Raw genomic sequence first — 15514 nt, 5'->3', positions numbered from 1 at the left:
ATTTATCTGCTCAATTAAAGAAGTTGAACCAGTCCCTGACTACTAAAAAGTCTGACCATCGCTCGCCTAAGTCCAAGAGGTCCTCTAAGCGAGCGCTCGTCTCCTCACAATCCACTGCTGTCACTGACACCTCGTCTGATGAAGACAGCACATACACTGACCCCACAGGTTCTGACTCAGATACGGCTGATGGGGAGGGTAGTTCACATGTGGATGTCCTGATCTTTTGGAGGCTATTAAATTAATTCTGCAGATTACGGATGATAGCGAGCCATCCGTTCCTCCTAAGAAACCAGATAGGTTCAAGCGTCAGAAGGTGATTAAACAAGTTTACCTCACTCTGACCACCTAGTGGATATACGTCCGGAACCCTGGCAAAGCCCGGGTATGAAGTTTGTGCCTCAAAAGAAGATGCTGGCTCGCTATCCCCTCGCACCAGAGCTGTCTAAGAATTGGGAAACACCTCCTCCAGTAGACTCACATGTGGCTAGGATGGTGGTATCCTCAGCTCTACCTGTCACTGCCGTCACGTCTCTAAAAGAGCCTACGGATAAACGTGTCGAGGGTTGTCTAAAAGCTATTTACTCCCTCACGGGTGCTGCACAAAGGCCCACTATTGCAGCTTCATGGGCGACAGAGGCTATTGAAGCATGGGCCTTGGAGTTAGAAGCTGAAATCTCCTCTGACCATGCTAGACAATGCTTGTCATATATTGTCACAGCTTCTCGCTATATTAGAGAGGCGGCTTCTGATGCCGGTATCCTAGCAGCCAAGGCCTCTACTACGTCAGTCCTGACTTGCCGGATATTGTGGCTGAGATCCTGGTCTGTGGATCTGGACTCTAGAAAAACCCTGGAGGTACTCCCTTTCAAGGGGGATAGTCTGTTTGGGGAGGACTTAAATAAGATAGTGGCTGACTTGGCTACTGCCAAAACTGCCTGTCTGTCTAATACAGCTCCTTCTGTGTCGAAGGCCAAAGGCGCGTCCTTTCGCCCCTTTCGTCCTTCAGGTAAAGCAAAAGGCCAGGCGTACCATAAGCAGGCCCGCACTTCCAAACCTGGTAAGCCAAAGCCCAAAAGAGCCTGGGCTGCCCGTCAGCCAAGACCGATAAGCCTGCGCATGACGGGGCGGGCCTCCCCATGGTATCAGCAATTCCATTCTCGCCCCCTCCAGAAGCTGATTCTAGCCAAGTGGGACGGCCTGCCTCACCGGATCAGGTCTCCAATGATCTCTTTGACTCCGGAGGTCCGTCTGTCGCTGCTCTGGTGGCTCCAGGATCGACAATTGTGCAGAGGTCGTCCCTTCTGGATATCCAACTGGTTCCTGTTGACGACAGATGCCAGTCTAAGAGGTTGGGGCGCGGTGCTGGAGCAGCACTCCTTGCAGGGTTGATGGACCAAGGAGGATTCTCTCCTCTCGATCAACATTCTGGAATTGCAGGCGGTCTTCAATGCTTTGAACCTAGCCCAGCATTTGATTCAGAACCTTCCTGTTCAAGTACAGGTCGGACAACGCCACCACAGTGGCTTACATAAATCATCAAGGTGGCACTCAAAGCCGTTTGGCAATGAAGAAGCCCCACAGATTCTACGTTGGGCAGAACGCCATCTACCGGCAATATCGTCAGTATTCATTTCGGGAGTCCTGAATTGCGAAGTGGACTTTCTCAGTCGTCAGGACGTGCATGCCGGCGAGTGGGGCCTCCATCCAGAAGTGTTTCAACTCCTCGTGGAAAGGTGGGGTCTTCCAGATGTGGATCTGATGGCGTCTCGACACAATCACAAGGTTCCGGTCTTCGGAGCAAGGACAAGGGATCCTCAAGCAGCATTCGTGGATGTGCTGGCAGTGCCGTGGAGGTTTCGGCTGCCGTACGTGTTCCCTCCGGTGTCACTCCTGCCAAGGGTAATTCGGAAGTTCAAGCAAGAAAAAGGAAATCTCCTTCTCATAGCTCCGGCGTGGCCCAGATGGCACTGGTTCTCAGACCTGCAAGGCCTATTGTGAGAGGGTCCAATTCTACTTCCACAATGCCCAGACCTCCTCGTTCAGGGCCCCTGTGTCTACCAGGACCTAGCCCGGCTGTCTTTGATGGCGTGGCTCTTGAAGCTTCCCTCTTAAGAGCTAAGGGCTTTTCTGAAGAGGTCATTAAAACTATGTTGCGGGCCCGGAAAATGGCCTCTGCTCGGATTTACCATCGGGTCTGGCATTCCTACTTTGTTTGGTGCGCATCTAACCATTATGACGCTTCCAAGTTTAGTACAGCCAAACTTTTGGCTTTTCTACAGCAGGGCCTAGATTTAGGCCTTCGTCTGTCCTCCCTCAAGGTTCATATTTCTGCCTTGCCGGTGTGGTTTCAGAGAAAAATTGCGACTTTACCTGATGTTCATACTTTCACTCAGGGTGTGTTGCGTATCCAACCTCCCTATGTCCCGCATGTGGCTCCCTGGGACTTGTCGGGGGTTTTGGAGGCATTGCAGGAGCCTCCATTTGAACCTCTTGGTTCAGCTGACCTTAAGTGGCTTTCCCTTAAGGTGGTGTTCTTGCTGGCTATTGCCTCTGCTAGAAGAGTGTCGGATTTGGGTGCCTTGTCTTGTAGTTCCCCATATCTGAGTTTTCACCGTGACCGGGCGGTTCATAGGACTCGTCGCCGATATTTACCTAAGGTGGTTTCTTCGTTCCACCTTAATCAGGAGATTGTGGTTCCAGCTTTTGTCTCTCCTGATTTGTCTCCCAAAGAGCGGTCTTTGGATGTGGTACGGGCTCTCCATATCTATGTGAAGAGAACTGCTTCTATTCAAAAGTCTGATTCTCTCTTTGTTTTGTTTGGATTTTACAAACGTGGCTGGCCTGCTCACAAGCAGACCCTGGCCAGGTGGATTAGAATGGTGATTGCGCATGCTTATGTGAAGGCTGGTCTGTCAGCTCCTGTTCACATTACGGCCCATTCTACTCGGTCTGTTGGACCTTCTTGGGTGGCCCAACGTGGTGCGACCCTTGATCAATTGTGCAAGGCGGCTACGTGGTCTTCCGGGAACATGTTCATAAGGTTCTATGCCTTCGATACTGCCGCTTCCCAGGATGCTTCCTTTGGACACCGGGTTCTTGTGCCCGCTACAGTGCGTCCCCTCCCATAAGGAACTGCTTTAGGACATCCCCATTGTCCAGACTTGTGGAGCCCAGTGTACCCTGCAGCAGAAAACGAGTTTTATGGTAAGAACTTACCCTTGTTAAAACTCTTTCTGCGAGGTACACTGGGCTTCACAAGGCGCCCACCCTGATGCACTTAGCTTCTTTGTGTTGATATGGCATTAGCCGCTGACACTTCTCTTGTCGTGAGAGTGTGGTGTATGTGGCTACTAACCGTTGTCGTCTCTTTTCCTGCTACTGCATTGGGCTGGTTAACTAAACTGAGCTCCTGTGCTGGGAGGCGGGTGATATAGGAGGCGGCGCTGTGCATTCTGGGAACAGTCAAGGCTTTGAGCCTGTTGGTGCCTCGGATCAAGATCCTACTCTACATCCCATTGTCCAGATTTGTGGAGCCCAGTGTACCTCGCAGAAAGAGTTTTAACAAGGGTAAGTTCTTACCATAAAACTCGTTTTTATATGGTAGATTAAGGTGTATATCTGCCATAGTTCAGAAGTGTGTTTTCACTATTTGACACCAATTCAGGACTCTGAACTACTGTAGCTGGATATATCCTGGTTGTTTTGTTTGTTTGATTGTTCGTTTGCATGTGCAATCTTGGGATGCAATAAAAAGGGGTTGTCTGTAGTAAATTGTATAACTAGTGTGATGAAAACACTGGTAAGGTTGTACATGGGAGATATATTTGTTCCAGCTTTCTAATCTATATGATTTAAAAAAAAAAAAAAAAACAGGAAAATGTATGTGATTGCAGAACAGACTGGTAAAATGTTTTGGGCTTTAGTAAAAGACAGTTAAGGGTTCCTGGAGTTGTGGATGGAGAGAGAGGGTGTACTCCATCCACTAGGCACATTTTGGGTGTTTAGGCCTTCAGTCTGAGATCAGGCTCATTAGTGCTTGCACCTGTAGATGCCAATAAAGCTATGTCAGAGGTTTACTCAGGGTCTCACTTTGTGGAGGAACAGGTAGCAGGCTTGCTCAGAGTCACTGTGATGTACTGACTGTGAGTAGTACTGTGTATGTGCCTTGTTGTGGTAGGGGCATTAGGTCCTACGACTCAGATAGGTAATCAGTGTGTTAGTTAGTGGTCAGATGGGCTAGGATTTATTTTATATTTTACTTATCTGCACTGCACAATAAACCCAGCTACTGCTAGACTGTAAGAAAAACCTGGACCGGTGTGCTGTTTTCTGGCTGCTGTGTGTTTGGAGGTGTCAATCTACCCCAGGAGAGGGCACCTCTACCTTGATCTCCTTACACTAGTTACACATAAGCTATTTCAGGAAAAAATATAAAGTGTCTCGGGCCAACATTTAAACACTATTATCCTACCAAAACTATATATTAACCTATACTACATCTAGAGTAATGTTCTTTCCAAAAGTTTAAGGGGTCTATTGGTGGCAACAGGTCAGCAGTAACTATCATTATGTATTGCTGCTTAACACAGTGATACATAATAATGTATAACTGCAATTTACAATGTACAATATGTACTGTGACACTAGGGACAGAACAAACAATGTAAAACTGGTGATATAAGGAGCAAAGTGATAGTTACTTGGAACCAAGAAAGTGTCTTATACTAAACCTGAATATTGGGTCTCTTTTCAGGCTTCTTGTCCCATATCTCCATTCCAACAACCAGAGGATGCCTGAGAATAGGATGATATGTATGTAGGACTAGAAAAAAGAGAACATTCAGTTTTGAGAAATGTACTCTGAACTACTAGAGGAATGATCTGAGCTTATATAAAATAAAACAGCAGCAAATACAGTTCAGTGGAAATAAATGTTCAAGATTCAGTATGAAGATCTGGCCTGCCATGTACAATACATTTATATGTAGGTCTTGTCTGCCGTGTACAATACATATACTGTATATGTAGGTCTGACCGGCCATGTACAATACATATATATGTAGGTCTGACCTGTCATGTACAATACATATATATGTAGGTCTGGCCTGCCATGTACAATACATTTATATGTAGGTCTTGCCTGCCGTGTACAATACATATACTGTATATGTAGGTCTGACCGGTCATGTACAATACATATATATGTAGGTCTGACCGGTCATGTACAATACATATACATGTAGGTCTGGCCTGCCATGTACAATACATTTATATGTAGGTCTTGCCTGCCGTGTACAATACATATACTGTATATGTAGGTCTGACCGGTCATGTACAATACATATATATGTAGGTCTGACCTGCCATGTACAATACATATATATGTAGGTCTGACCTGCCATGTACAATACATATACATGTAGGTCTGGCCTGCCATGTACAATACATTTATATGTAGGTCTTGCCTGCCATGTACAATACATATACTGTATATGTAAGTCTGACCGGCCATGTACAATACATATATATGTAAGTCTGACCTGGCATGTACAATACATTTATATGTAGGTCTTGCCTACCATGTACAATACATATACTGTATATGAAGGTCTGACCTGCCATGTACAATACATATATGGGATCAATATGATATACATTCGGCCGGGATGCCGGCCGTCAGTATTCCGACAGAGGCATCCCAGCTGCCAGTATGCCGGCAGCTGGGCGAGCGTAAAGAGTTCTATTGTTGTGGACACCCACGAGTGGGAATAGCCACTGTGAGATGGGATTCCATTTGTCGGCTGTCGGGATTCCATCATCGGTATCCTGACCGCCAGAATCCCGACAGCCAGCAAATTAACTGCATCCCTACATATATAGTATATGTAGGTCTGGCCTGTCTTGTACGATACATATAGAAAAAGTGTGTACAAATGTGTTCTTTTTCATCTTGGCCGTGAAGGGGTCACATGTGCAGATGCATCGCGATTACGACTTACCACTCCCGCATGTGTCCCATTTGCGGGAGCGCACACACCCATTCCGATCCAGTGGATTACAGGTGTGTAATAAGAGCACGAGTACATCTGCTGGCACACTAATCCCGCGTTTGCCATGATTTGACGGTAAGATGAGCTAGGACTCCTCTGTATGTAACATCAGTTGCCTGCTTTCACGTAATTACACAACTGTGATGTGTTTTTACAATATGTGCATTCTTGTGAAAATACAAAACCACCTAAAATTAGATGCATTGTGGTTTTAATGCAGTGACAAATAAGAGCACTTGTTCCTGACTTGCCTGAATGCGGATTATATATTCTTAATGTGAAAGAATTACAAAACAGACTGCTAATGTGACTATAAGCACATCCTAATACATGCTCATCGCTCCACCCGAAAGCAACGTCATCAGTATCCTCAGCGCTTCCACTTACCCCATTCTACAGTAGGTGCAGGAGAACCAGACGAATGTGGCGTCCAGCATACGTACGCATGACTAGTGACTAACTCTGGCTACATGCTCATGACACTCCCCAACACACCCAGATAGATAGATAGATAGATAGATAAATAGATAGATAGATGAATGATAGGAAAAAAACTAAAAAGTCAGTGTCTCAGGATGTTGAGTCAGAGGCCACTAACTTCATAGCCGGTGTCGAGGTAAATATACAAAACGCATGTGGTGTTTGTCTTAAACTTGGACTTGACAAAGGTCTGCTCCAGACTAAACATTGGCATGCTTTATGAAAGATTATTTTTGAGTTATAAAATGAATGACTGAAGAGGCCTGGGGTTTGCCCTCTATTTTTTAATATTGTTGAGGCTATCTCTGATGTTACTGAGCTTATATGTAGCCTAGTGATTAACTGTATATGGGAAGTGAGCAGAGCTGGATTTAGGGGTCAGGCTCTCCCTAGGCACAATGATATTGCCCCCCCCTCCCCCACCATCACAATGACATCGGCTGCTGAGCATCCAAATTCCCCCACCCTCCCCCCCCGACTTAATAACTCCCCAGCTGTACCTTTGCTCGGGTGCCTGGTGCCTCTACAGCCATTCCTCTTGATCCGCCTGTTCATTCGCTGCTGCTCTGATGCGGTGGCAAAAGGGGAGAATTCCGTGCTGCGCCGCTGCTCTGAGGCAGAGGGGGTGGGGGGGGGGGCAAGGACTGCTGTATACACATTGTGCCAGGTAGAGCCTCTTACACATTTTGCGCCAGGTAGAGCCTCTTATACACATTACGCTAGTTCGAGTCTCTTACTGTATACACATTGCAAGAAAGAGGAGAAGAAGACTCTATTTTGGGGGCACTGTTATATACATCATCCAGAGCCTACGATGGCCAAAAAGTCTCTATTGCATTAAAATATAACTTTTTTTGTAAATATATTAAATGAAAATTTACTTAGGGGTTACAGCTAGACAGACATAGACACACATACACACACACACATATATATATATATATATATATATATATATATATAGAGGAAAATAACCAGCGGCACTCAGGGTCTTGTTGGGGAGTAAATTGTATTTAGAACATCAATGCAAGGCCATCAACGTTTCGGGGATTTAAACCCCTTTGTCAAGATGTTCTCACATCTTGACAAAGGGGTTTAAATCCCCGAAACGTTGATGGTCTTGCATTGATGTTCTAAATACAATTTACTCCCCAACAAGACCCTGAATGCCGCTGGTTATTTTCCTCTATTATCGATTCCACACGGAAGGCACCGGGACAACCCTCTCCCATGACAAGTGGAGTGCCGGGCTGTACTGATTTGATATATATATATATATATATATATATGTATATAAAAAAACAGTTTTTCTCTATCGTCCTAAGTGGATGCTGGGGTTCCTGAAAGGACCATGGGGAATAGCGGCTCCGCAGGAGACAGGGCACAAAAGTAAAGCTTTTACAGGTCAGGTGGTGTGTACTGGCTCCTCCCCCTATGACCCTCCTCCAGACTCCAGTTAGATTTTTGTGCCCGGCCGAGAAGGGTGCAATTCTAGGTGGCTCTCATAAAGAGCTGCTTAGAGAGTTTAGCTTAGGTTTTTTATTTTACAGTGATTCCTGCTGGCAACAGGATCACTGCAACGAGGGACAGAGGGGAGAAGAAGTGAACTCACCTGCGTGCAGGATGGATTGGCTTCTTGGCTACTGGACATGAAGCTCCAGAGGGACGATCACAGGTACAGCCTGGATGGTCACCGGAGCCACGCCGCCGGCCCCCTCACAGATGCTGAAGCAAGAAGAGGTCCAGAATCGGCGGCTGAAGACTCCTGCAGTCTTCTTAAGGTAGCGCACAGCACTGCAGCTGTGCGCCATTTTCCTCTCAGCACACTTCACACGGCAGTCACTGAGGGTGCAGGGCACTGGGGGGGGGGCGCCCTGGGAGGCAAATGAAAACCTTTAAAAAGGCTAAAAATACCTCACATATAGCCCAGAGGCTATATGGAGATATTTACCCCTGCCTAAATGTACTAAATAGCGGGAGACGAGCCCGCCGAAAAAGGGGCGGGGCCTATCTCCTCAGCACACGGCGCCATTTTCTGTCACAGCTCCGCTGGTCAGGAAGGCTCCCAGGTCTCTCCCCTGCACTGCACTACAGAAACAGGGTATAACAGAGAGGGGGGGCAAAATAAATGGCAATATATTAATATAAAAGCAGCTATAAGGGAGCACTTAATCATAAGGCTATCCCTGTCATATATAGCGCTTTTTGGTGTGTGCTGGCAGACTCTCCCTCTGTCTCCCCAAAGGGCTAGTGGGTCCTGTCTTCGTATAGAGCATTCCCTGTGTGTCTGCTGTGTGTCGGTACGTGTGTGTCGACATGTATGAGGACGTTATTGGTGTGGAGGCGGAGCAATTGCCAAATATGAGGATGTCACCTCCTAGGGGGTCGACACCAGAATGGATGCCTTTATTTGTGGAATTACGGGATAGCGTCAACTCGCTTAAGCAGTCGTTTGCCGACATGAGGCGGCCGGACACTCAATTAGTGCCTGTCCAGGCGCCTCAAACACCGTCAGGGGCTGTAAAACGCCCCTTGCCTCAGTCGGTCGACACAGACCCAGACACAGGCACTGATTCCGGTGGTGAAGGTGACGAATCAACCGTATTTTCCAGTAGGGCCACACGTTATATGATTTTGGCAATAAAGGAGATGTTACATTTAGCTGATACTACAGGTACCACTAAACAGGGTATTATGTGGGGTGTGAAAAAACTACCAGTAGTTTTTACCGAATCAGAAGAATTAAATGACGTGTGTGATGAAGCGTGGGGTGCCCCGATAAAAAACTGCTAATTTCAAAGAAGTTATTGGCTTTATACCCTTTCCCGCCAGAGGTTAGGGAGCGCTGGGAAACACCTCCTAGGGTGGACAAAGCGCTAACACGCTTATCAAAACAAGTGGCGTTACCCTCTCCTGAGACGGCCGCACTTAAAGATCCATCAGATAGGAGGATGGAAAATATCCAAAAAGGTATATACACACATGCAGGTGTTATACTACGACCAGCTATTGCGACTGCCTGGATGTGCAGTGCTGGGGTAGTTTGGTCAGAGTCCCTGATCGAAAATATTGATACCCTGGACAGGGACAATATTTTACTGTCGTTAGAACAAATAAAGGATGCATTTCTTTATATGCGTGATGCACAGAGAGATATCTGCACACTGGCATCACGGGTAAGTGCTATGTCCATTTCGGCCAGAAGAGCTTTATGGACACGACAGTGGACAGGCGATGCGTAGAGGAGTTATTTGGGGTCGGTCTATCGGATTTGGTGGCCACGGCTACGGCCGGGAAATCCACCTTTCTACCTCAAGTCACTCCCCAACAGAAAAAGGCACCGACCTTTCAACCGCAGCCCTTTCGTTCCTTTAAAAATAAGAGAGCAAAGGGCTATTCATATCTGCCACGAGGCAGAGGACGAGGGAAGAGACAGCAACAGGCAGCTCCTTCCCAGGAACAGAAGCCCTCCCCGGCTTCTACAAAAGCCTCAGCATGACGCTGGGGCTTCGCAAGCGGACTCGGGGGCGGTAGGCGGTCGTCTCAAGAATTACAGCGCGCAGTGGGCTCACTCGCAGGTAAATCCCTGGATCCTGCAGATAATATCTCAGGGGTACAGGTTGAAATTAGAGACAGAGCCACCTCGCCGTTTCCTGAAGTCTGCTTTACCAACGTCCCCCTCAGAAAGGGAGACGGTTTTGGAAGCCATTCACAAGCTGTATTCTCAGCAGGTGATAGTCAAGGTACCTCTTCTACAACAAGGGAAGGGGTATTATTCCACTCTTTTTGTGGTACCGAAGCCGGATGGCTCGGTAAGGCCTATTCTAAATCTGAAGTCCTTGAACCTGTACATAAAGAAGTTCAAGTTCAAGATGGAGTCACTCAGAGCAGTGATAGCGAACCTGGAAGAAGGGGACTTTATGGTATCCTTGGACATCAAGGATGCGTATCTCCACGTTCCAATTACCCCTCACACCAGGGGTACCTCAGGTTCGTTGTACAAAACTGTCACTATCAGTTTCAGACGCTGCCGTTTGGTTTGTCCACGGCACCTCGGGTCTTTACAAAGGTAATGGCCGAGATAATATTTCTTCTTCGAAGAAAAGGCGTATTAATTATCCCATACTTGGACGATCTCCTAATAAGGGCAAGGTCCAGAGAACAGCTAGAGATGGGTTTAGCACTATCTCAAGAGGTGCTAAAGCAGCACGGATGGATTCTGAATATTCCAAAATCCCAATTAATGCCGACAACTCGTCTGCTGTTCCTGGGGATGATTCTGGACACAGTTCAGAAAAAGGTTTTTCTTCCCGAAGAAAAAGCCAAGGAGTTATCTGACCTGGTCAGGAACCTCCTAAAACCAGGAAAGGTGTCTGTACATCAATGCACAAGAGTCCTGGGAAAAAATGGTAGCTTCTTACGAAGCAATCCCTTTCGGCAGATTCCATGCAAAGGGATCTGTTGGACAAATGGTCAGGGTCGCATCTTCAGATGCACCTGCGGATAACCCTGTAGCCGAGGACAAGGGTATCCCTTCTGTGGTGGTTGCAGGAGGCTCATCTATTGGAGGGCCGCAGATTCGGCATGCAGGATTGGATCCTGGTGACCACGGATGCCAGCCTGAGAGGCTGGGGAGCAGTCACACAGGGAAGAAATTTCCAGGGAGTGTGGTCGAGCCTGAAAAAGTCTCTTCACATAAGCATTCTGGAACTAAGAGCAATCTACAATGCTCTAAGCCAGGCGGAACCTCTGCTTCAAGGAAGACCGGTGTTGATCCAGTCGGACAACATCACGGCAGTCGCCCATGTAAACAGACAGGGCGGCACAAGAAGCAGGAGGGCAATGGCAGAAGCTGCCAGGATCCTTCGCTGGACGGAGAATCACGTGATAGCACTGTCAGCAGTATTCATCCCGGGCGTGGACAACTGGGAAGCAGACTTCCTCAGCAGACACGACCTTCACCCGGGAGAGTGGGGACTTCATCCAGAAGTTTTCCACATGCTATTAAACCGTTGGGTAAAACCAATGGTGGACATGATGGCGTCTCGCCTCAACAAAACACTGGACAGGTATTGCGCCAGGTCAAGAGATCCGCAGGCAATAGCTGTGGACGCGCTGGTAACACCTTGGGTGTACCAGTCGGTATATGTGTTTCCTCCTCTGCCTCTCATACCAAAGGTATTGAGGATTATACGGCAAAGAGGAGTAAGACTAGTGGCTCCGGATTGGCCAAGAAGGACTTGGTACCCGGAACTTCAAGAGATGGTCACGGACGATCCGTGGCCTCTACTTCTGAGAAGGGACCTGCTTCAGCAGGGTCCTTGTCTTTTTCAAGACTTACCGCGGCTGCGTTTGACGGCATGGCGTTTGAATGCCAGATCCTAAAAGGAAAAGGCATTCCAGAAGAAGTCATTCCTACCTTGATAAAGGCAAGGAAGGAAGTCACCGCGAAGCATTATCGCCGTATTTGGCGAAAATATGTTGCGTGGTGCGAGCAGCGGAGTGCTACGATGGAGGAATTTCAACTGGGTCGTTTTCCTACATTTCCTGCAATCAGGATTGTCTATGGGTCTCAAATTGGGATCTATTAAGGTTCAAATTTCGGCCCTATCAATATTCTTCCAAAAAGAATTGGCCTCAGTCCCTGAGGTCCAGATTTTTCTCAAAGGAGTACTGCATATACAGCCTCCTGTGGTGCCTAAGGTGGCACCGTGGGATCTAAATGTAGTTTTAGATTTCCTCAAATCCAATTGGTTTGAACCACTAAAGAATGTGGATTTGAAATATCTCACATGGAAAGTGACTATGTTACTGGCCCTGGCTTCGGCCGGGAGAGTATCTGAACTGGCGGCTTTGTTTTATAAAAGCCCTTATTTAATTTTCCATTCGACATAGGGCAGAGCTGCGGACGCGTCCGCATTTTCTCCCTAAGGTGGTATCAGCGTTTCACCTGAACCAGCCTATTGTAATGCCTGCGGCTACAGACGACTTGAAGGACTCCAAGTTGTTGGACGTTGTCAGAGCCTTAAAAATATACATTTAAAGGACGGCTGGAGTCAGAAAATCTGACTCGCTGTTTATACTGTATGCACCCAACAAGTTGGGTGCACCTGCTTCTAAGCAGTCGATTGCTCGTTGGATTTGTAACAAAATTCAACTTGTACATTCTGTGGCAGGCCTGCCACAGCCTAAATCTGTTAAGGCCCATACCGCAAGGAAGGTGGGCTCATCTTGGGCGGCTGCCCGAGGGGTCTCGGCATTACAACTCTGCCGAGCAGCTACGTGGTCAGGGGAGAACACGTTTGTAAATTTTTACAAATTTGATACCCTGGCAAAGGAGGACCTGGAGTTCTCTCATTCGGTGCTGCAGAGTCATCCGCACTCTCCCGCCCGTTTGGGAGCTTTGGTATAATCCCCATGGTCCTTTCAGGAACCCCAGCATCCACTTAGGACGATAGAGAAAATAAGAATTTACTTACCGATAATTCTATTTCTCGGAGTCCGTAGTGGATGCTGGGCGCCCATCCCAAGTGCGGATTATCTGCAATACTTGTACATAGTTATTGTTAACTAATTCGGGTTATTGTTTAGGAAGCCATCTTTCAGAGGCTCCTCTGTTATCATACTGTTAACTGGGTTTAGATCACAAGTTGTACGGTGTGATTGGTGTGGCTGGTATGAGTCTTACCCGGGATTCAAAATCCTCCCTTATTGTGTACGCTCGTCCGGGCACAGTACCTAACTGGAGTCTGGAGGAGGGTCATAGGGGGAGGAGCCAGTACACACCACCTGACCTGTAAAAGCTTTACTTTTGTGCCCTGTCTCCTGCGGAGCCGCTATTCCCCATGGTCCTTTCAGGAACCCCAGCATCCACTACGGACTCCGAGAAATAGAATTATCGGTAAGTAAATTCTTATTATAAACTAGATGTAATATTCACATTACAGTACGAAATTTGTACCAGATATTATAAACACATTACATGCTGAAATTTGTGTCGAGATATAAAGTCACAATTGACTCGTTGGATGAATCATGGACCAGGCTGAAAATACGGGAATATATCCCATACACTTTGATCTTGCTCAAATTATGTAAATTTCCAGAGATGAAAAAGTTGTTATTAGTATACACCTAGATGGTATTAACCTCTGACTGGACAACAGTATCAGGTTTGTAAATCAAAATCAATCACATGTTTCAAGCAATATTGTATAACACCAATTCCTTGATCAATTATAGCTAACCCTTACTTGACATTGTAACCACTTAGACCTGTGTAGTAAAGAAACACTTGTTACATGGTCTGTTGACATATATAACATTGATACAGTATCCTAAATTCTCTGGCTGGATTATGTCAGGATACAGAGTAGCCACTAATGTTTTCTCATAAATCTTATTAATCATATTAATAATTATGCTGGTTGTTCAAGGCACTATAAACCAATTTGTATCATATATAGGACCATTGTATATAGGTTGTCACAAAATAAATTGCATTAGTTATTGCACCCTTCCAATCACTTTGAACCGGGATTAGTACTTAAGTGTTAATGGCATTAGTGCATAATCACAGGATTGAGTAAGTTTAACGATAGTGGCAAACCTCTATTTCCACTTATAATGTGGCCCATACTCCATAATCTGTATCATACATTATTCAGTAATTCTTTGCATATAGATAACATATTGGTATATATGCAAGAACAATTTGTATCAAATATAGGCCCAGTGGTGTATCTATAATGGATGCAGTGTGTGCGGTGCACATGGGCCCAGAGGGGGCCCACACTGCACCCATTTCTTGTAAATACTTACCTTTCAAGTGTCCGGCCAGGTGTGCGTCCCCATCTCTCCCGAGTCCTGTAGCCAGCAGCCGCAGCAGTGCTGTTAGTGCTCTGAGCACTAGAGACTCTGGCACAGTGCCAGAGTCTACAGCGCATAGCAGGTCTCCGAAAAAAATGGCCACCGTGCCATTTTTTCGGAGACTTGCACATGCGCGGTAGACTCTGGCACTCTGTCAGAGTCTCTAGCGCTAAGACAGAGCACTAACAGTGCTGCTGCGGATGTTAACTTCAGATTTAAATCAGTGGTGTTGAGTCAATAAATTCCAGTAACAGATCTTGTCCTGCATTCCATATCATGAAAACATCATCAATGTAGCGATCGCACATTGTTATGTGTTTCGTATAGTGTTCGATGTTATCGCAAAAGACTAGATTCTTCTCCCACCAACCTAAAAATAGATTGGCGTAAGTGGGCGTGCATGCAGCCCCCATCGCAGTTCCCCTCACTTGTAGGTAAAATTTACCATCAAAGGTAGAAAAGTTGAAATGTAATATAAAATATAATAGATCCAGTAAAAATTCCTGAAAAGCACCAAATTCATCCATGCTTAGGAAGTATTTTACAGCAGATATGCCTGCCTCAAGACTTGTGTTGGTATATAATGCTTCAACATCACGGCCTACCAGCAATTGGCCGTCTTCCAAGCTTGTATCATGGATCTTCTTGAGAATGTCCCTAGTGTCTTGTATGTAGGATGGGAGCCCTAGAACAAAATCCCTCAGGTATAGGTCTATTAAAGAAGTGGTGAGCAATAGGATCAGCGGGCATGCTTTGAATATTTCTCCTTGCAATTTAAATTTTGTTCTTGCATATATACCAATATGTTATCTATATGCAAAGAATTACTGAATAATGTATGATACAGATTATGGAGTACGGGCCACATTATAAGTGGAAATAGAGGTTTGCCACTATCGTTAAACTGTTACTCAATCCTGTGATTATGCACTAATGCCATTAACACGTAAGTACTGGTCCCGGTTCAAAGTGATTGGAAGGGTGCAATAACTAATGCAATTTATTTTGTGACAACCTATATACAATGGTCCTATATATGATACAAATTGGTTTATAGTGCTTTGAACAACCAGCATATTTAATTATATGTTTAATAAGATTTATGAGGACAC

General features: G+C 46.1%; 1 protein-coding gene across 2 annotated transcripts in view; it reads right to left on the bottom strand.

Moving 5' to 3' along the window:
* The window catches only part of LOC135056124 (ABC-type organic anion transporter ABCA8-like), a 380977-nt gene that overhangs the window by 33382 nt on the left and 332081 nt on the right, over nucleotides 1-15514 (bottom strand). For both annotated transcript variants that reach the window (XM_063960911.1, XM_063960912.1), the window contains exon 28: nucleotides 4734-4825. In XM_063960911.1, coding sequence (XP_063816981.1) covers nucleotides 4734-4825 — 92 coding nt within the window. The remainder of the gene's footprint in view (nucleotides 1-4733; nucleotides 4826-15514) is intronic.

This window comes from Pseudophryne corroboree, chromosome 3 (genome assembly GCF_028390025.1).
Source record: "Pseudophryne corroboree isolate aPseCor3 chromosome 3, aPseCor3.hap2, whole genome shotgun sequence".
NCBI classification, from domain to species: Eukaryota; Metazoa; Chordata; class Amphibia; order Anura; family Myobatrachidae; genus Pseudophryne; species Pseudophryne corroboree.
This window is presented reverse-complemented; position numbering and strand designations above follow the sequence as displayed.